The 20,705-nt window shown below is 44.1% G+C and overlaps 1 protein-coding gene across 2 annotated transcripts in view; it reads right to left on the bottom strand.

Annotated features, from left to right (window-relative positions):
* NOX4 (NADPH oxidase 4) overlaps positions 1-11,210 on the bottom strand; it is a 126,483-nt gene extending 115,273 nt beyond the window's left edge. Inside the window, exons 1-2 of one of the 2 annotated variants that reach the window (XM_009901507.2) lie at positions 11,142-11,210; positions 10,281-10,376 (exon numbers count right to left, since the gene is read on the bottom strand). In XM_009901507.2, coding sequence (XP_009899809.2) covers positions 10,281-10,376; positions 11,142-11,198 — 153 coding nt within the window. In that variant the 5' untranslated portion in view covers positions 11,199-11,210. Of the gene's footprint in view, positions 1-10,280; positions 10,377-11,141 lie in introns of those variants that run through there. The other variant, XM_054164645.1, reaches the window with a different exon arrangement.
* Positions 11,211-20,705: the final 9,495 nt, after the last annotated feature.

The raw sequence follows: 20,705 nt of genomic DNA, 5'->3' as shown, positions 1-20,705 counted from the left end.
GCACTAAGTGCCTCATCCAGTCTCTTCTTAAGCATTTCCAGTGATGGTGACTCCACCACCTCCTCAGGCTCCCCTGCTTCTATTTCATCTGTTACTTCACACTCTGTTCACATGCACAACGTGAGACCATTCTTTTTACATTCCCACCACAAGTCATGTTCTTCTGATTTTAAACATCTATCCTGACCCCTCTGGACTCTCCTTTCTGGGTCAGAGCCCATGCAATGACTACAATTGACCACCAGCTACAATGGCCACAGCTTTAGCAACTGAGCTGAGACAATAGAATAGAATAGAATAGAATAGAATAGGATAGAATAGGAATAGGAATAGGAATAGGAATAGGAATAGGAATAGGAATAGGAATAGGAATAGGAATAGGAATAGGAATAGGAATAGGAATAGGAATTAACCAGGTTGGAAAAGACCTTCAAGATCATAGAGTCCAACCTATCACCCAACACCATCTAATCAACTAAACCATGGCACCAAGCACCCCATCCAGTCTCTTCCTAAACACCTCCAATGATGGTGACTCCACCACCTCACTGAATTCCTGACTGCTGATGTCACTTTACATTTCAAAGTATAGTAAAATAAAAAGTGGGCAACCACAATAAATATTTCTCCATAATTGCCCACAGTAGCTTAAAGAGACTTCAGAACATTGTCAATATTTTTTGGACTACCAGACAAAATGGCAATGCTCTTGAAATTATTTGACTTAATGGCAAGTAACATGTCTTTATAATGTGCCATTTGCAGGCACAAGGTGACTGTCACTGTTTTTAGTAATTATTATTCCTCTAAAGGGAAGCTAAAAATGAGCTTATACACCTCATAAAAGCAATAACTTCAATAACATGGTCATTAGACACACAGAAGCATTTTTATGAGTGCTTGCTGATGTGCTACAGGATTTCAGTGAATAAATGGGCACGATTTGAAAACAACCAAGAATTATGTAGGCCTAACGTTATGCAAAAGCCAGGAGTAAATTGATTCCTTTTTGCAGTTCTTGAGTAACACTCAAAATCTGGAAAAAAATGGTACAATACAATGAATAAATAAAGCAATTCAACACTTGCAATTTCTATTGGATGTCCTATGACACATCATGTCCAGAGAAGGGCAACGAGGCTGGGGAGAGGTCTCAAGCACAAGCCCTATGAGGAGAGGCTGAGGGAGCTGGGGTTGCTTAGCCTGGAAAAGAGGAGGCTCAGGGGAGACCTTCTTGCTCTCTACAACTACCTGAAGGGAGGTTGTAGCCAGGTGGGGGTTGGTCTATTCTCCCAGGCAACCAGCACCAGAACAAGAGGACATAGTCTCAAGCTGTGCCAGGGGAGGTTTAGGCTGGATGTTAGGAAGAAATTCTTGCCAGAAAGAGAGATTGGCCATTGGGATGTGCTGCCCAGGGAGGTGGTGGAGTCACCATCACTGGAAGTGTTTTGAGACTGGATGAGGCACTTGGTGCCATGGTTTAGTTGATTAGATGGTGTTGGGTTGGACTCAATGACCTCAAAGGTCTTTTCCAACCTGGTTAATTCTATTCTATTCTTTTCCATTCTTTTCCATTCCATTCCATTCCATTCCATTCCATTCCATTCCATTCCATTCCATTCCATTCTATTCTATTCTATTCTATTCTATTCTATTCTATTCTAGTTTGCTGCTCTCTTTTCCCACTTCTTCCCCCCTCCTTTACACAGATGGTGATACCATTGAGTTAGAATTAATACGAGAGCATTCTTCCATGGTGACTGCGTTGTGAATAGATATTTGCTGGTTTGCTAAATGGAAAATCACAAGGGTGTGTTAGTGTGGTGGGTTTAGGCTGTGCCTTTAAAATTCAGTTACAGATTTCGAGCAGAAAAGTAGAAAAACATAAATCAATCACTACTGGGTGTGAAAAGGAAAACAAAAGATTGTTCTAAATAAATTCATTGGGTAAGTATCTGGAATCAGAGGAGCTGTGCCATAACAATTCTTCCCTTTTCTCTTCTCTTCTGATCTCTGGCTGCTTTGGTTTGCTCGGCAGAGAGAACCTGCTTATCAGCTGGCTTTGGCTAAGTCTAACCCACTGCTTCTCTCCCTGCTCCTCTTTCCCTTGGGACAGGGGGTGGGTTGGACAGTGGAACAGCTTCCCTGGTGTGTTGGCCAGGGCAGTTTTCGTGTTGTTTGCTAATTGTAAGTATCTGTATCATATTGTAACTCCTGTATATTTTGTACACATTCATTGCAGTCCATTGCAGAGTGTGGATTCTGCTTGTAAATACAGCTTCCATTTGCTTCTAACTGAGCTGGTCTGGCGAAGTTAATGTTGGGGGGAAACTTCAACCCACCACAAACCCCAGGACCAATTTGAAAACAATGGTAAAGTAACACACTGAGCAATACTTAGAATCACAAATCATGAAAGACCCAGAATAACAGAGCACTGTTTGCTCTTAACATATATCCAAAGGCTAAAAATAGCTAATTCTTTCCAAACTGTTTCCAAGTCATCTCTTTATTGACTTCCTTTGCATTGCCTGGGTGGCATAGTAACAAACTGACACACTGCATTGCTGCCTTTTTAAACAATAGTAGAATAAGAGATGATTTTTGCTCCAAGGCAACTGACTGGCTCGAGAAGGAATATAAAACCTTATTAAGTACATAAGAAATGAGAGGAGTATAATCCTCTCTTCTTCCTGAGTTTATTGATTATCACTGTTCTAAGCAGGGTGGGGGGGAAGTGTTATTTTAAGTTAGTAGCATGGAAAATTTCTGTAAGATTAAAAAGGGAGGAAAAAAACCCAACTGCAAAGTCTCTGCTGGACTCTGTATTTCATCCCACTTCGCTGACATCAAATCCAACCATTTGACAACCCCCTTCTGCAGTCTGCCTACACAGCACCACACATGCTGTTATCCCATTTCATGGAGAGGATTAATCAAATTCATAGAGGAAGTCTGTGTAAGGGATAGTAGGCAACTGGACTCACTACAAAGTCAAATCCTAAAAATCAGGCTAGATTTTTTTTTCTCCAGACAAGTATAAAGCAATCACTGTATTTTCCTTCTCCAAAGAAGCAGAAAAGGGCCCTAGAGATATAATGAGAATATAAGCTCTCCAGCTATCCCTGATGAACAGATCCATAGAAAACAGGATGGATTCTTGGCTGCACTCATAACATGTGCCAAGTAGGACACAGAATTAAAGAATCAGTTCTCATTGGATGTTCTGTGTGTTGCTGCCAGCATAGTAGGGGAAATGAGCTTCACTGGAGTTAGGCAAATGATTTCAATATTAGGTTGAGGGCTAAGGTAACCTACTCTGTACTACAGAATCCCCCAAAGCTATACAGAATACAGAATTAACCAGGTTGGTAAAGACCTTCGAGATCATTGAGTCCAACCTATCACCCAGCGCCATCTAATCAACTAAACCATGGCACTAAGTGCCTCATCCAGTCTCTTTTTAAACACTTCCAATGATGGTGACTCCACCACCTCCCTGGGCAGCACATTCCAATGGCAAATCTCTCTTTCTGGTCAATTACATATAAAAATACAGAGATGAACACTCAGGGCAACCTGAAAGGTTGTGGGAAGACTCCTAAACCCATGCTACTCCATAGACACAGGTCACAGACCATCCCCCCACATCAGTACTGGAGCAGCTACAAAAGTCTATATTTGTAGATGAAACAAAGTGTACTACACAGTGTGCCTCCTTTTGCCCTGACTTGCTTTTCTTTATGAAGTACTCCTTGTTTTGAGTTACAGAGCACAGACAATCTAAGGTGAAGGACAGATCTGAACTGTACACAAGGTAATTACTCCCCCTAGGCCTGCCAAATCTGACTGGAGATCTAGAAGGAAAAATAAAACACAACAAACCAGGCAACCTGTAGCAGCTGAAAGCTGAAAACACCATCACTGGAGGGGTTTAGGAGGAGACTTGATGGGGCGCTTGGTACCATGGTTTAGTTGATTAGATGGTGGTGGATGATGGGTGGGGCACGATGATCTCGAAGGTCTCTTCCAACCTGGTCCTATTCTATTCTATTCTATTCTATTCTATTCTATTCTATTCTATTCTATTCTATTCTATTCTAATGGAAGGAAAATGCAAGGGTAGCAGAAAAATACCAAGACGTGTGAAAACACCTACAAAAGTTTGACTTCATTTTGTTCCTGATCATGGAAGGTTTCAAGTCAGGACTCTGTAAATCCTAACTGCATGTACAACAACTCTTTAAAAACTATTTTAAGAGTAAGTGGTGTAATGTTTTTGAACCACATGTAAAAAGTATATTAAGCATTAAAATAAACCTCAACATAACAAAGCCTAGCAATGCCCTGCTCAAAGAATTTAACGGCAGACCAATTCTCTACGCTAACTCAGCTTCAGTCTTCTGCTTGCATAGATGAAATCAGAAGTTGGATATGATATTATAAACAGGCAGAAACATCAAGCATGGACAATGGCAACAATATTTGGAATGGAATGGAATGGAATGGAATGGACCAAGTTGGAAAAGACCGTTGAGATCATCAAGACCAACCTATCACCCAACACCATCTAATCAACTAAACCATGGCACCAAGTACTTCATCCAGTCTCTTTTTAAACACTTCCAGCGAAGGTGACTCCACCACCTCCCTGGGCAGCACATCCCAAAGGCCAATCTCTCTTTCTGGGAAGAATTTCTTCCTAATTTCTTCCCATTTGTATCTTTCATGAGGTATGGGGTCTCTTATCTGTTCTACTGGTAATCAATATTCTCACCATTCACATGTAACTCACCAAACAGCATTCCTTGAAGGCTTTCCTTCTTTTTCTGACCACATATTTAGGTCATGTTTGTATTTAATATGTAGTCCCTTTGTGTTAGATGTACTCCTCCTTCTGCTTAAATCAGTTATTCAGTCCAAACAAAGCAACTACCTTAATCTGGAGTTCAGTATTAACTTCCAGCTTCTCTAATGCTTTTCAAAGAAAGTGCATCTACTTACAAGATTTCTGACCAAATGTTCATCTTTGTTAATCTATTTATCAGTTAATTTAATCTGCTCAAATTCTGACCTCAGGAAATACTCTATTAAAAACTACTTTTGTCGGGGTTGCTGAGTTTCTTTTTGTGCCAGAAAGAATGATAAATGCAGAGAGTGGAAGGGATCTCAAGTTATCTTCAAGGTATGAGTCATCCAGACCATCCTTCTCTAGCAAAATCACAAAGCCTGACAGATCTTAATATATTAATTAGCAACAAGAGATTGAATGGTTGAAGAAATTCTTCCCAGAAAGAGAGATTGGCCATTGGAATGTGCTGCCCAGGGAGGTGGTGGAGTCACCATCCCTGGAAGTGTTTAAGAGTAGACGGGGTGAGGCACTCAGTGCCATGGTTTAGTTGATTAAATAGTGCTGGGTGATAGGTTGGACTCAGTGATCTCAAAGGTCTTTTCCAACCTGCTTTATTCTGTATCCTGCAAGATGCAGCATGGTCTGAACTCCACAAACTCTGTCATGAGTCAAGGGATTAAAAGTACACAAGTTCCCTGAAGAGATTCACAACACAATGCAACTCACGGACAGAGATGAAAGACCTGAGTCACAGTCACATAGAAACAATGCAACATCTGCACCTGAAGAGTTCCTTTATATTGTATTATTTCGCCCCATAAGAACACAGTAGTCAATAGGATCTGTAAAATCAGCCTTCTGGAGAGTAATCAGCTGGGTTTATTTTAAGAGCTGCCATTGTTAACTACCATGGAACCCCTGCACTAACACATAATATAACAAATAATCATTACATATTGGCCATGCTTCAAGTCTGTTCTACACAGACTACTATGCCATGCTCATCTCAGAACAAGGAGCTATGATGACAATACAGCTGTCTCTAACACAAGTCAACAGGATACAGCAGTAAAAATCTCAGCTAGTCCTTTGAGATGCACTTCCACAAACTGAAACTCCCCTACTGACAGTTTCACAACTTATGCATCTGCAAAGGTGGAAGTTCTCCTGTAAAAGTAATATAGATGAGCTTCACAGGATTATTGCCATTTGAGTTACATGGTGCAAACCTCAAGTTCTTCAGTGGCTTATAACTGAGAATAATCTCAGCAATGATGGTGTGTGGGCTGTCTCAAAATAGAAAATAGTCTAAAATGAGGCAAAGCAATGTTCAAGATGAAAGCTGAAGATGCACATTCAAGGGAACTATCAAGATAGAGTCTGGTGAACTAACACCCTCAGTGTTAAGGCAGAAATCTTGAAGTCTGCAAGGAAATTAATCATTTACACATGTCTCTAACTGAGCAGACAGAAAAACCTCAATAATGAAGATCTTGGAGTCACAGCAAGCAATTTATGAATCTGCCTTTCTGTAATCCATGCCTACTACATCTTGCAATATCTATCATGAAGATAAAGAATATTCCTTTCTCCTTTGCCACATTCCTTTATAAGAAATCCATGTCTGCTAGGTGTTTCCCAGGCTTCTCTAAGCAAGAGTGAAAGAGCGATGGGCCATTGGAATGTGCTGCCCAGGGAGGTGGTGGATTCATCATCACTGGAGGCGTTTAGGAAGAGACTGGGTGAGGCACTGGGTGCCATGGTTTAGCTGATCAGATGGTGTTGGGTGATGGGTTGGACTCGATGATCTCAAAGGTCTTTTCCAACCTGGTTAATTCTATTCTATTCAATGTGAGGATGCAAGGTACCATTTATTAAATGTTTCTATTGTTTATTAAATGTAATTATTTCTTATCAGTATGTAGTTCATAAATGTATAAAATGTTGTTATTATTAAATGTTTGTTTTATTTAATGCAGTTATTCCTTATCTGAATCATACTCCTGAACCAGCCACAACAAAGGCATTCAAGCAGTAAGTCTATGATCTGCAGTGTTACAATCAATTGTGCACACAAGGGCATGGTTCAAGGCAACAAAGGTTTTATATCTGCTAGGTTCTGCTTGAACTTACACCTCAAGAATTGTATAATCATGGATGTCAGGGTGTCTCCATCCAAACCTCCTGCTCTAAGCAAATTCAACAGCAAACTCTAAGTTTGCTCAGAGCTTCGCCCAATTATTTTTTACAACCTCCAGGGATGGAGCTCATGGTCTCATCAAGAGGACTCAAAGTGAACAAAGCAGTGACATCTGTAACAACATAAATCTACTCACTAAATTTTATAGTGCAGAATAGGCTGATGAACCTCCTTGTTGCACAGCACTGCCTTTGACTTATTTATTCTCTTTGCACTTCCAGGAGACCACCATACCTTTAGTGTCTTTTTACAGGTATAGAATAAAGGATCAGAAAGATGATCACTGAAAGACTGGGAGGGAGTTAGGTCCCTACATAATTTTAAAATCCTATGCTAAGCACCTTGAGTCCTGTGTCCAGTTCTGGGCCCCTCAGCTTAGGAAACATGCTGAGTTGATGGAATGTGTCCAGAGAAGGGCAATAAAGCTGGGGAGGAGTTTGGAGCACAGCCCTGTGAGGAGAGGCTGAGGCAGCTGGGGTTGCTTAGCCTGCATAGGAGGTTCAGGGGAGACCTTCTTGCTCTCTACAACTACCTGAAAGGAGGGGGGGGTTGGTCTCTTCTCCCAGGCACCCAGCACCAGAACAAGAGGACACAGTCTCAAGCTGCACCAGGGGAGGTTTAGGCTGGATGTTAGGAAGAAATTCTTCCCAGAAAGAGACATTGGCCATTGGAATGTGCTGCCCAGGGAGGTGGTGGAGTCACCATCACTGGAGGTGTTTAAGAAGAGCCTGGATGAGGCACTTGGTGCCATGGTTTAGTTGATTAGATGGTGTTGGGTGATAGGTTAGACTCGATCTTGAAGGTCTTTTCCAACCTGGTCTATTCTATTTTATTCTATTCTATCTAGTGAAGGTCACAGAGGATGCAATCAGAAAACAGTCAAACTGAGCAACCTTCTTCTGTGTAAGGCTGAAGGAAAGTGAACCCTTTCACCGACCACTGAATAAAAGACTAACTTCATTCTTTCTCCTTCTTCACATCAGGGGAAAAAAAAAGACATTACATGAAAACATGGCAGAGTTGAACAGAGTCAGGACAGTCCAAAAATCTTATTTCCTATCACAATCTGATTTCCTGCAGCAACTCCTCTTGTTCTCCATCCTTTTACTTGGTAAACAATGAAATTACCTGTGGCAAATCTTTCAGGGCTGCAAGTGCAGAAATTCTTAAGGAGATTTTAGACTAGTGTAGAATACAAAGAGAGAGGAAAAAAAAATCCTTAGTAGACCTCACAGGAACACAGGAGGAAGGAAGGTTTTATTCATAAGACACCATTGCTTTTTGCCATTTTTTATTAACTGGATGGAAAAAGGAATACATTTGCATATGAGCACCTGTAAAAAAGTTCATTCTGTTAAGACCAAGAAAAAAAATAAATGAAAAATGGACTCTTGATTTATAAATGGAGAATTTTCATCTAAATCTCAACATTTTCAAACATCCAGAAATGGCACACAGAGGCACTGCAAGCCATGCATCCACCTGGGGAACAGAGAGGAGTCTGGTATATACCTGTGGGCCCAGGGAGAGAGAAGAAAAATTCCCCATGGAAAGTTATGCTTACTCTCTTTCCTGAACAGGCTAAAATTGAGCCTAGTTTTCCCAACCTTACCACAGTCATCTGTATGCGTCCTATGCATATGCTAAAAACATTGAAGAGAAGGGAAGAGGCTAACTTTGGGGTCTAAAGATGATATTTAGGCAAAGTGTAAAAAGTGAATGAATTGTGACAGTGTTTTACTGACTTTATTTCTTTTAGAAACTCTGAATTAGCTTCAGAACTTGGAACAAAAGTATCTTTTAGACTTAGTTCTTCAATTTCCTCCTCATTTTAGACAGTCTGTAAACTCCTTGGGCACTTTTTCCCCCCACTGTTACAGACACAGTTAGACAAACTTGAATGAATGGCTCCTTGGTCCTCCTCTCCTGACCAAGACAAGGAATCTGTTGCTTGAATCATCTCACAGGTTCTGACCATGCTTTGTAATTGCTTTGCATGTATTTTTCATTTGGAAATACAAGGAAACCAAAAGAAGACCAGACAATGAGCTGGTCCAGGATAAGACTTTGGAACTGAGAGGAACTTTCCTGATTGACACCAGCTGACAATCTGGCCCAACATGCTGGCCCGAGAACACTTGTTTTATAAACAACCCACTTGCTCTACCAGGAACAACCAGAGTTTTCAGATGGATGCCCTAGGCTGCAAAGCCCTTTGAGACAGTGGTAAAATGAAACACATTCTCATGCTTTTCCTATCAGGACAGTCGCCATCATGAAGGATTTACTTTATTTTCATTCCCATCTTTTTGTGTTACCTTTGCTAAGATTCATTTCTTGAACACATCTGAGTCAGTCATAATAGCAGGGTAGGATGTGCATCACCTGCACTTCAACCCCATGTCCATTTCCCATTGAAATAAATCCTGAGTGTGAGAGTGTAACAAGGCATCATGTTCGTCATCCACATTTTCCTCAAGTTATGAGCAGCCCTAGAACATCTTCCAGAAAGCTGTTAAACCTTAATCCATCCCTTTGAATACAAGCAATTTCAAACAACTCTAATGCTGTTTAGCTCTGGATAGCCTGACAAGATGGAGCAGTATCTCACTTCCTCAAACTTATCTTTTTGGGTTCTTCTGGTGGTGATGGATGTGGCCCTCGTTAAATCAGAACAGTCAGATCTTCATTAAACTATTCAGATTCTAAGGATTTCTTATTAGAACACAAGCCCAAAAAGACATAAATTGCAATGACTTGCACAAAATGGAATACCTAAGGGGATGACAGAGACCAAAAAGAAATCAGACTTATCAGAGGAATTCCTTCAGTAAATACATATCTCAACGAGTGGATTAGGAGGAATTTGCCAGCACGAGCCCATAAGCTTAGCTAACATTTTGATGACAAAAAGCTCAGCTCCAGTCATCTGTTGAGCGTGTTTGTGTTCCTGTGTGCCTGTCTGCAGCTGGGAACACTGGGAGGAAGGAGAGGAAGGGGAAGGATAGCTGTTCCACACTTGACTGACTCTTTTTCTTCTCAACACTGTTCACCTTATACTCCTAAACAACTGCCAGCAGTATCCCAGTAATTCCCTACTTAATCTTTCCCCACTTTGCAGAGTTAACAGGCAGTTTGTGTCATCCCCGATTAGCAAATGCATTCTGCCCCTTTCCCATCTCCCAGCATCCCGAATTCCAGGGCAAAAGTAATGTCCGGGTCACTCACCCCTAACATCTGATGCAAATAATAATACTGCCGCCCTTGGTAATAGAGCAGGAAGGTTTTCCAGAAGAGCCATACATTGAGGGAGAGCCAGGAAAACTAAAATGAAACAGAAACAAGAGATTGTAAGTGAAAGTTACGTGTGTGAACTTTCCCGTGTTTATTTCATTCATGAACTGATCTGCCCGTAGTTTCGTGAGCATATGTAAATGGATTGGGAAAACAAATATTAAGCATTCAGCATAAAGTATATACTTTTAAAATAAATAAATAATAGTCCCTATGAGAGAATTTTCACTTTCATTGAACTTCATAAAACTTTACCTTTGTGACTTAAGACTACGGAGAGCTGGAAAAGCCCTCCACATACAGAACGCTGCTCCAAATTGCAGTTAAAGACTCAAAGAATAAAAACTGGCAACAAAGAGACAAAGGCAGGAAGAACTTAACCTCCAAGCAGACGCGTCTTCTCCCGAAAACTCTCCCAAAGAGGATCTAACAAAGAGCAAACCCAAGTACAACGTGCGCCGAGTTCCATCGGGAGAGGGGACTGCTGCCTTGTCCTCGGGCCAGGGCACACGCGTGTCGCTCTGCCAGCCGCACACGGCCCGCAGCGCATCCCAGCCAACCGCCCCCGACGGCGGCCAGCCCCCGAGTCCCGCCGAGCACGGCTGGGACATCCTGCAGTGGGCCTGGGGCCAGTTTGCAACCCTCCCCGACCCCCGGGGCTCCCCGGTGCCCCCGCCGAGCCGGCAGCCGCTTGGGCCGGCCCTGGCCGCCTACCAGCACCCCCGCACCCACCTCCCGAAACTTCCCTACGGCACAGCCCCGGCGAGGGGACACACCCCGGGGGCAGCCCCCTACCAGAAAGAGATGTTTGCTCCCCTCATTGGCCAGCCAGCTCCTCCAGGACAGAGCCATGGTGCGGGACGCCTACGGGGCAGCACCCGAGGGGTGAGGGGGCGACAAGCGAGCGAGCCCTCCTTTTCAGCTGGGCTGAGCCGGTCCTCCCCTCTCCCCACCCCTCACCCCCCGCCCCGTCTTCCGGCCGCCGGGGCGTTTCGCTCCGGCCGCGCCGCGATCCGGTCCCGGTGCTCCGCCGCAGCCCCCGGGCGCTGCCCCTTTGTTTGCCGCCGGCCGCCTGTTGTGCGCGGCGCTCCCCAGGGACCCAAAGCGGAGCCGGGCGGACCATCGGGGACGCCGAGGAGCTCGCAGGGGCCACCTCTGAAGGGGCTCTGGGTTGCCAGGGCCTCTGCCGCGGAGTGATGTCACCGGCTTCCCTTGTCCCTACACCGTGAAAAAGGAGTTTCCTTCCTCGTGGAGAATCCTGTTCGTGGGGTTCCCCCCGCCCCGGCTGAAACGCGATACAAAAAGCTGGAGGGAGGTGGGGGGTGGGCAGCCGTACATGCATCTGTACTGTAATTCGGGGGAAAACAAAGAAGCTATCCGAGAAACTACTGTTTGCTGTAGATGAAGTCCTTGAAAGCTGGGGAGGGCCGCAACGTGCTTCTTAGACGTTCAATACTGCTCCATCAGGTGTCCCGTGGGGGGTACTGCGAGAGCCAGGCTGCTGTGCCCGGCACAGAGCGTGTGCAGGCAGAGCAGGGGTTAGAGGGACACTACAGGCACCAGAGGTGCTGTGAGCACCTCCACCGCCCCAAGAGTCCAGCGCTCTGATTGCTTAGGCTTTGCAACCAGTCTACTTTTTGTGGTGGTGGTCGTGTTTGATTTGTGTTTGGTGGGGTCTTTTTTTTTTGAGGGGCAGTTGCACCAGCTACATATTTTCATATGAAGAAAAAGCTTTAAGAAACACCCTTGTTGCTAGCAGCTTTCAAATACAACACCCTCGTGAGTCATCGGGGGCGCTTTCACTCTAAACCAGGCACCGCAGTGCACATGGCTGTTCCTTGAGATAGCAGCAGCTGGCAGCAGACCAAAGCTGGTTTCTCCAGGTGATGCCATACCTAAAGAAGCCTCATCCAGTCCAGCTTGAGCTGGCTGTCTCTCCTGCAACTCAGAAAGCTGCCATTTGTTGTGTTACTTAGGAGCTCCTTGCTGAGGGTCCAGAGAAAACTAGGAGGAAACTTAAGTTCTATATAAAGATGGAAGTTGTGTCTGACCCATATGTGGCCCTAAGTGTAAAGAGTGCAAGTAGAGCACGGCCTCTGTGAAACACAGTTGGGGCTATTTTGGCAAGAGCCCTGTTGCAGAAAGTGTCAGGATTTCTGCAGCTATATTAAGTGCCTGGTGAAGTTTAGGAGCAGCAGGGCAGGGAATCACAGCTATTTTATATCATCAAATGACACTGAAAGGAGAACTAGTGAAAGGGAAAATACATATTTTGAATTTAAGGCTCACCAGTACCAGGGTCTGATGCCAAAGCAGTGCGAACAACAGAAGAAATAGTATAGTTTGTTTATCTTATCTGCTATTTCCATTCACTTCCTCATTTCTGTTGGCATGTAAAAAGAAATGGGAGCTGCTTACAGGGAACCAGATGATGAAAATTCTCTAGACAAGCATGACAAAGCTGGAATGACAGAAAATAAAACTTGTAGGATATGTCAGGCCTAATAACGTGGAGCCTCGGCCAAAGCTGGGGCTGCAGCGAGCACAAACAAAACCAAAATGATTTGCCCATGCCATATGCTATACTTCTAAATGCCCTTAGAAATGTCTCTGAAAAATCAGCTTATGCAGGGTTTTACTGCCTACTCACATGGAGCTGGTGACTCAGGAGCTAGCAGCTGTACTTCACTGCCCACTTACCCAGCGCCGTAATGTACGTGGAGTACATGACTCATGCTGCAGTTGACATTGTATCCTAGATAGGATTTTCTAGGTACAGAGCAAGGAGTGGGGTTTGTGGGGTTTTTCATGGCTTTTTTGGTGTGTTTTTTCTGTTTGTTTGATTGACTTGGGTTTTGGTTTAGTTGGAGATTTTTTCCTTTTGTTTCATGGGGTGTTTGGGTTTTTTTGTTGGTGTTTTGTTTTGCAGAAAACATCCCCTTTTTCTTTATCCCTAGAAACAACCAAAGGTTTTCAATCAGCATGCCAAGAAGAGGTTGGCAGAGACCAATGCCACACTGACACAACTGCATTTGGACACAGTCTCAGGCTGCGCCAGGGGAGGTTTAGGCTGGAGGTTAGGAGGAAGTTTTACACAGAGAGAGTGATTGCCCACTGGAATGGGCTGCCTGAGGAGGTGGTGGGGTCACCGTCACTGGGGGTGTTCAGGGCAGGATGCTTGGTTGCATGGTTTAGTTGATTAGGTGGTGTTGGATGATAGGTTGGACATGATGATCTTGAAGGTCTCTTCCAACCTGGTCTATTCTATTCTATTCTATTCTATTATATTCTATTCTATTCTATGCTATGCTATGCTATGCTATGCTACGCTATTCTATTCTATTCTATGCTATGCTACGCTATTCTATTCTATTCTATTCTATTCTATTCTATTCTATTCTATTCTATTCTATTCTATTCTTCTGCCAAAGAAAAGGCTGAGTTTCCAAGTGGCTTAAATCATGCGTTCCCAAGGGTCAGGAATAGTGTGGCCAGCAGGAGCAGGGAAGTCATTCTGCCCTGGGCTCAGAACTGGTTAGGCCACACCTTGAGTCCTGTGTCCAGTTCTGGGGCCCTCAATTTAAGAAGGACATTGAGACACTTGAATGTGTCCAGAGAAGGGCAACGAGGCTGGGGAGAGGTCTGGAGCACAGCCCTGTGAGGAGAGGCTGAGGCAGCTGGGGTTGTTTAGCCTGCAGAAGAGGAGGCTCAGGGGAGACCTTCTTGCTGTCTGCAACTACCTGAAGGGAGGTTGTAGCCAGGTGGGGGTTGGTCTCTTCTCCCAGACAACCAGCACCAGAACAAGAGGACACAGTCTCAAGCTGTGCCAGGGGAAGTTTAGGCTGGAGGTGAGGAGAAAGTTCTTCCCAGAAAGAGTAATTGGCCATTGGAATGTGCTGCCCAGGGAGGTGGTGGAGTCACCATCCCTGGAGGTGTTCAAGAGGGGATTGGACATGGCACTTGAAGCCATGGTTTAGTTAGTCCTGAGGTGTTGGGTGACAGGTTGGACTTGATGATCTCTGAGGCCTTTTCCAACCTTGTTGATTCTATGATTCTATGATCTCTCGAAGTTTTGTCTTCTTTCTCTGTTTTAAACAATCCTAGATATATAGGAGCATGGGTTTTAAACTTCTTGTTAAGAGCCCTCAGAAGTGGCCACAGATGCTAGTTATAACCTGAATAATTAGAAAAATTGTAATGTGACTATCAAACATTATTTGAGCACAAACTCATCTCTGTTTCCTGAACATCCACCCTCCAATTATGATGGTCTTCTTTCTTCACCCTGTCAGCTGGTGGCCACTGTCACAGCAGGCACTCTCTCTTATGAGCACGTACTTTCTCTGGTAAGGTTGCTTCTTCACCCTGGCTAGACACTCACCTTCCAAGCCTCTTTCCCATGGACATCTGCTACACTCAAACCTACTCTCCTGGAGCTTTTGCAGGTACTTAAAACACTTTGCTGTGTGTTCTATTTAATGTTCCAGGAACAGCTTTAAAGATTTCTGGTGCTGAAACATTTTGTATGGACCTGAGAGTGGTACAGAGTCAAATCACCATAACTCCTAGGTGCCTCTATCTCTCAACGTGTTGTGATCATCCTGCAGCTTCCTGGAGTGATAGCATGTGCTGTGAGCACAACACTGTGTCCTTCCAGTATGGGGAGTGATCTGAACCCCTTATGCTGTCTGCCTAGACTTAAGCAGACAGGGACCCTTAAATTCTTCCTGCCTCCCTAAGGAGATTGATCCAGTGTGTTTTCTCAGAGCTTATGGGAGGAGAAGGAACCATTGGCATTGATTTCATCACAGTGAATGGGAAAAGTGAAGTTTCTGCATAGTAGCTGAGTGATTAGAGCACTTGCCCAACAGGCGAGTAGAATAGAATAGAATAGAATAGAATAGAATAGAATAGAATAGAATAGAATAGAATTAACCAGGTTGGAAAAGACCTTCGAGATCATCAAGTCTAACCAAAGTACTGAAGGCATTGCATTCCCATCCCAGGAAAGTTTCCTAACTGCTGCCCTTCACTAGGCTCAAAGAAGGAAACAATCTCCAAGTGAGCCACCGTGCAGCGAGGAATGCAAGAGAAGAAGGTCAAAGAGAGTCAGAAAGGGATGGTGACCTAGTGTGTGATGGGTTACACCCATCCTGAAAGCGGGGGAGGCCTTGTGAGAGTCTTGCTCTCCCTGGAGGGTGTTTTCCCCCTGGGGAACTGAGTCAGTCTATTCCACCCACCCCCTCCCTGTCCAGCAAGCCCATAAAAAGGAAGAGACTGCAGCCATTTTCTCTGTCTTTGGCTTCTGCCTTGCCTGGGCAAGAGGACTGCTGCTTGCTTCCTGATTCTCTGCCATGTGGTCAGGCCTCCTCCCTGCTACATCCATGCCTATCCAAGGGACTGCTTTTGTATACATATTTTTCCCCATCCATCCTTGTTCCTTACACTTGTGAACCCTTCCTGTTATTGTTCTGTATATATATATATTGTTTAAAGAAAATGTTTACTTCTCTACTTCCAAACTGACTCCAAATTATTTCTTGGTATATTTGCTCCATCCCTTTCTATCCTTTTCCTCTTGATTGGGAAAGGAGGAGAGGGGGAGCGGGGCAGGGATTCTCAGCCTCAGCCCCCATCTGAGCTCTTAAATCCCAGTTAAGGCTCCAACCACCACACAGTGGAGACAGCGTGTTTCCAGCATGAGAGGATCATCTAGGAAGGGATTTAGGGTGATAGTTCATTTTCCATTTTCACTGGAAGAAAACACATGAAGCAAACTTCAAAACTGAAACTGTTGAGGCAAAAACTGCAATCACTGGAGGAGCCAAGAAAGGAAAGCTTCCCCTAGGAAGGAACTTGTATTCCTTAGAAACTGTCCAGGTGGGGGTGGGTCTCTTCTCCCAGACAACCAGCACAAGAACAAGAGGACACAGTCTCAAGCTGTGCCAGGGGAGGTTTAGGCTGGATGTTAGGAAGAAATTCTTGCCAGAAAGAGAGATTGGCCATTGGAATGTGCTGCCCAGGGAGGTGGTGGAGTCACCATCCCTGGAGGTGTTTAAGAGGAGACTTGATGAGGCACTTGGTGCCATGGGTTAGTTGATTAGATGATGTTGGGTGATAGGTTGGACTCGATGATCTCAAAGGTCTTTTCCAACATGGTTAATTCTGTATTCTGTATTCTGTATTCTGTATTCTGTATTCTTTCCCATTAAACTGAAGCTACATGCTTTTTGCCTTTATCATTATTCCTGTAACTATAGTGTGCAGTCACAACATGAGGGTAAAACAGAAGCCCAACCTATCACCCAACACCTCATGACTAGCTAAACCATGGCACCAAGTGACTCATCCAGTCTCTTATTAAACACCTCCAGTAACTGTGACTCCACCACCTCCCTGGGCAGCACATTCCAATGGCCAACCTCTCTTTCTCTGAAGAACTTCTTCCTAACCTCCAGCCTAAACCTCCCCTGGTGCAGATTGAGACTGTCCCCTCTTGTTCTGTTGGTAGATGCTTGGGAGAAGAGACCAACCCCCACCTGGCTACAACCTCCCTTCAGGTAGTTGTAGAGAGCAAGAAGGTCTCCCCTGAGCCTCCTCTTCTCCAGGCTAAGCAACCCCAGAGAAGAGGGCCGACAGTATTTTGTCCTGAAACAACCCTGTGCACATTCCTGATTCCGACAAGAAAGATAACATGACAACTCCAACACAAGGCAGCATCGTTTGTCACGGAAGAATGCAAGCAAATAGCACATGGGGAAAATGTGTATATAAATACAGCTGGAGTGCATGCCCTGACAATTTGAGAGAAATGTCAGTTACATTTGTTTTTCCAACTGTGTGTAAGATTTTCTTGAACACTTAGTACAGAATTGAATCACTTATTTACAGATCATTAACTCGCAGCCTTTTGTGCCTTTTGAAAGGTCCAGTCTACCTTGCAATAAATTTATGGTCCTCTCCTTTAGTTCCTGATGAGTGGGGATCAGGTCTGAGAATAGTAGAGGGATTAAAACATATATTGCATTTATTCTAGCGTTTAAAGGAACTATCACATTCCCCCAGCCTGGCATTCCATTGATTCTCAATCAATTATTTCAGAATTTGGCCAATCAACTGTTTGAGGTTGAGCTTCTTTAAAAAATAAACCAAACATAGCACCTCAGCCCTTACCCTCTGGGGGTACTGGTTGATAGCAGGCTGAACATGAGCCAGCAGTGTGCCCAGGTGGCCAAGAAGGCCAATGGCATCCTGGCCTGCAGCAGGAATAGTGTGGCCAGCAGGAGCAGGGAGGTCATTGTGCCCTGGACTCAGCACTGGTTAGGCCACACCTTGAGTCTTGTGTCCAGTTCTGGGCCCCCCAATTTAGGAAAGATGTTGACTTGGTGGAAGGTGTCCAGAGAAGGGCAATGAGGCTGGGGAGGGGTCTGGAGCACAGCTCTAGGAGGAGAGGCTGAGGGAGCTGGGGTTGCTTAGCCTGGAGAAGAGGAGGCCCAGGGGAGACCTTCTTGCTCTCTACAACTACCTGAAGGGAGGTTGTAGCCAGGTGAGAGTTGGTCTCTTCTCCCAGGCAGCCAGTACCAGAACAAGAGGACACAGTCTCAAGCTGTGCCAGGGGATGTTTAGGCTGGATGTGAGGAAGAAATTCTTCCCAGAAAGATAAATTGGCCATTGGAATGTGCTGCCCAGGGAGGTGGTGGAGTCACCATCACTGGAGGTGTTTAAGAAGAGACTGGATGAGGCACTTGGTGCCATCGTTTAGTTGATTAGATGGTGTTGGGTGATGGGTTGGACTCGGTGATCTCAAAGAAAGTCTTTTCCAACTTGGTTAATTCTATTCTATTCTTGTTTTCAAACCTTTGAAGAGGGAATCAGACACACTGTGCCAAGCTCAACAAACCCTAAATTCATCATTCTTCACTTCCTTTTGCATAATATTTTATACCAAACAGGAATAATTTTGGGAGCACTGGCATTATAATGTGTTTTGCTGTTATATGGAAATGAACCTACCCTCAAAAATCACTTTTTAGTTTCACATAACTTATAATCAAGTCACCTTTTTTAAACCTTTTTCCTGGTTATCTGAACAGACTGTGCATTTAGTCCTTGGTTCTTCCCTACAAGCCAAGGTTTCTGCAGTTGGAGGGATTTTAGTAGACATTTCGTCTTCTTTTGTGCAAAAGGAGCCTTTGCTTTTAATACAGCAGTCCAAAACTAGGCTCACTAGTGTGACAGGTAGGAGTACAAGTATCATAATACATTACAGGATACTCCTCTGGTTATGTGCCAAGTTACTGTGTTTGCCAATTTAGCTACAGTGCTGCACTGAAGATTATTAATGCTTCCAGACCATGAGTAAAATCTATGGAACAGAGCTGGTGTGGAGAAAAAGTTACTGAGCAACCACACCAACATTACCACTGCATAACAATCCCTTGTGATACACACCTCATTAAATAGTGATGTCCTTTAAAGAGAGGCCAGAGCTTTAGTGGAATCATTCATAATCAAGTCTTGGAACAGCTAATGGGCAAGAAATGCTACACAGCAACACAGGCACTTCTCAGGTAGAGGGGGAGAGCTGGTTAAGAGTGTGCAACAATAATTTATGACAGGAAATAAAGCATTCTTTTACATCTCTGGTAGATTGCATCCCAAGGTGGCACAGTGCATGCTAACATTCAGAGCTTCACAGCATGTTGAGGGTTGAAGAGACCTCAGGAGATCATCGAGTCCAACCCCCCATGCCAGAGCAGGACCATAGAATCTAGCCCAGCTCGCACAGAACTGCATCCACACCGGGCTTGAAAGTCTCCAGAGAAGGAGGAGGAGCTACAGGAAGGCAAAGGGGGGCAACTGTTTAGAAGGGCTTGTAGATAGGATGAGGGGCAATGGTTTGAAACCAGAGCAGGGTAAATTCAGGGTAGACTCAAGGAAGAAGTACTTCACAATGAGACTGGTAAAATACTGGCACTGGGTGCTCAAAGATGTGGTGGAGGTCCCATCCCTGGAGACATTCAAGATAAACTTGATGGGGCCCTGAGCAACCAGATCTATCTGGAGATGTCCCTGCTCACTGCAGGGGGATTGGACAAGATGACCTCCGAGGGTCCCTTCCCACCCGATGCATTTTGTGATTCAGTGATTTTGGCCTGGGAAAGGATGCACCTATGGACACCACTGCTAAGTACATCCCAGTTCTTTGTGCCATGTCCTTTCTTAAAACTCACCACAGGTTTCATTAACTGATCAGCAGGGGCAGGGCAAAAAATGTATTCAAAAAATGAATATTCTCTGCAGTTTCCATTAGGATAGGATAGGATAGGATAGGATAGGATAGGATAGGATAGGATAGGATAGGGTAGAGTAGAATAGAATAGAATAGAATAGAATAGAATAGAATAGAATAGAATAGAATAGAATAGAATAGAATAGAATAGAATAGAATAGAATAGAATAGAATAGGAGTTAACCAGGTTGGAAAAGACCTTTGAGATCATCAAGTCCAACCTATCACCCAACACCATCTAATCAACTAAACCATGGCACCAAGCATCCCATCCAGTTTCTTCCTAAACACCTCCAGGGATGGTGACTCCACCACCTCCCTGGGCAGCACATTCCAATGGCCAATCTCTCTCTCTGTGAAGAACTTCTTCCTGACATCCAGCCTAAACCTCCCCTGGCGCAGCATTGTTCTAGGGCATCCTGATTCAGTTCCAAGACACAAAGGTCAGTGCCAAATAATCTGCAGGATCCAAGTTTTCCAGAGGCTCATCAAGAAACTGAAATTTTGTAAGCAATTACAATATAAACTGCAGCTCCTAAGAGTTTACAGAGCATGGTTTACAGAAACACTTGAAGTCCACAGCACAACATCCCAACAACATGCTTATGAAAACATCATAAATATCAACGTTGAGTAAACATTCATAGTGCCCCAGTTCTTGTAAAAACTTTTTCCTTGGAGGAGAGTGAAGTTAAAAGTATCAGGACTGCAGATCTGAAAGATTGGCATGTTCTTGTGCATTAGCACTGACAAACTGCTGTTTGCACTCTTCACTGCAAAGTTACTGAGGCAGGAGGAAAAAATGGGAAAGGCAAGGGCAAAGGAGGACATGAGGCTAACAGGAGTTCTGAGAACTGAGGCTGCCTTTTATCTGTAATAGTAATAAAAAAGTTTAAAGGGAAAAAAAAAGTGAAATCAGGAAAGCACTTCAGATACAGCAAAATAAAAACTGACCAAATTTTGGTTGGATAATCCAGATACTAGAAACTGGCAGCTGACAAAGTGCTTGTTCTTTGTCTGTTCACATTTGCAGCCCTCAGAATCCTTTATAAAAACACCTTGTCCAA

This window comes from Dryobates pubescens, chromosome 10 (assembly GCF_014839835.1).
Source record: "Dryobates pubescens isolate bDryPub1 chromosome 10, bDryPub1.pri, whole genome shotgun sequence".
Classification (NCBI taxonomy): Eukaryota; Metazoa; Chordata; class Aves; order Piciformes; family Picidae; genus Dryobates; species Dryobates pubescens.
This window is presented reverse-complemented; position numbering and strand designations above follow the sequence as displayed.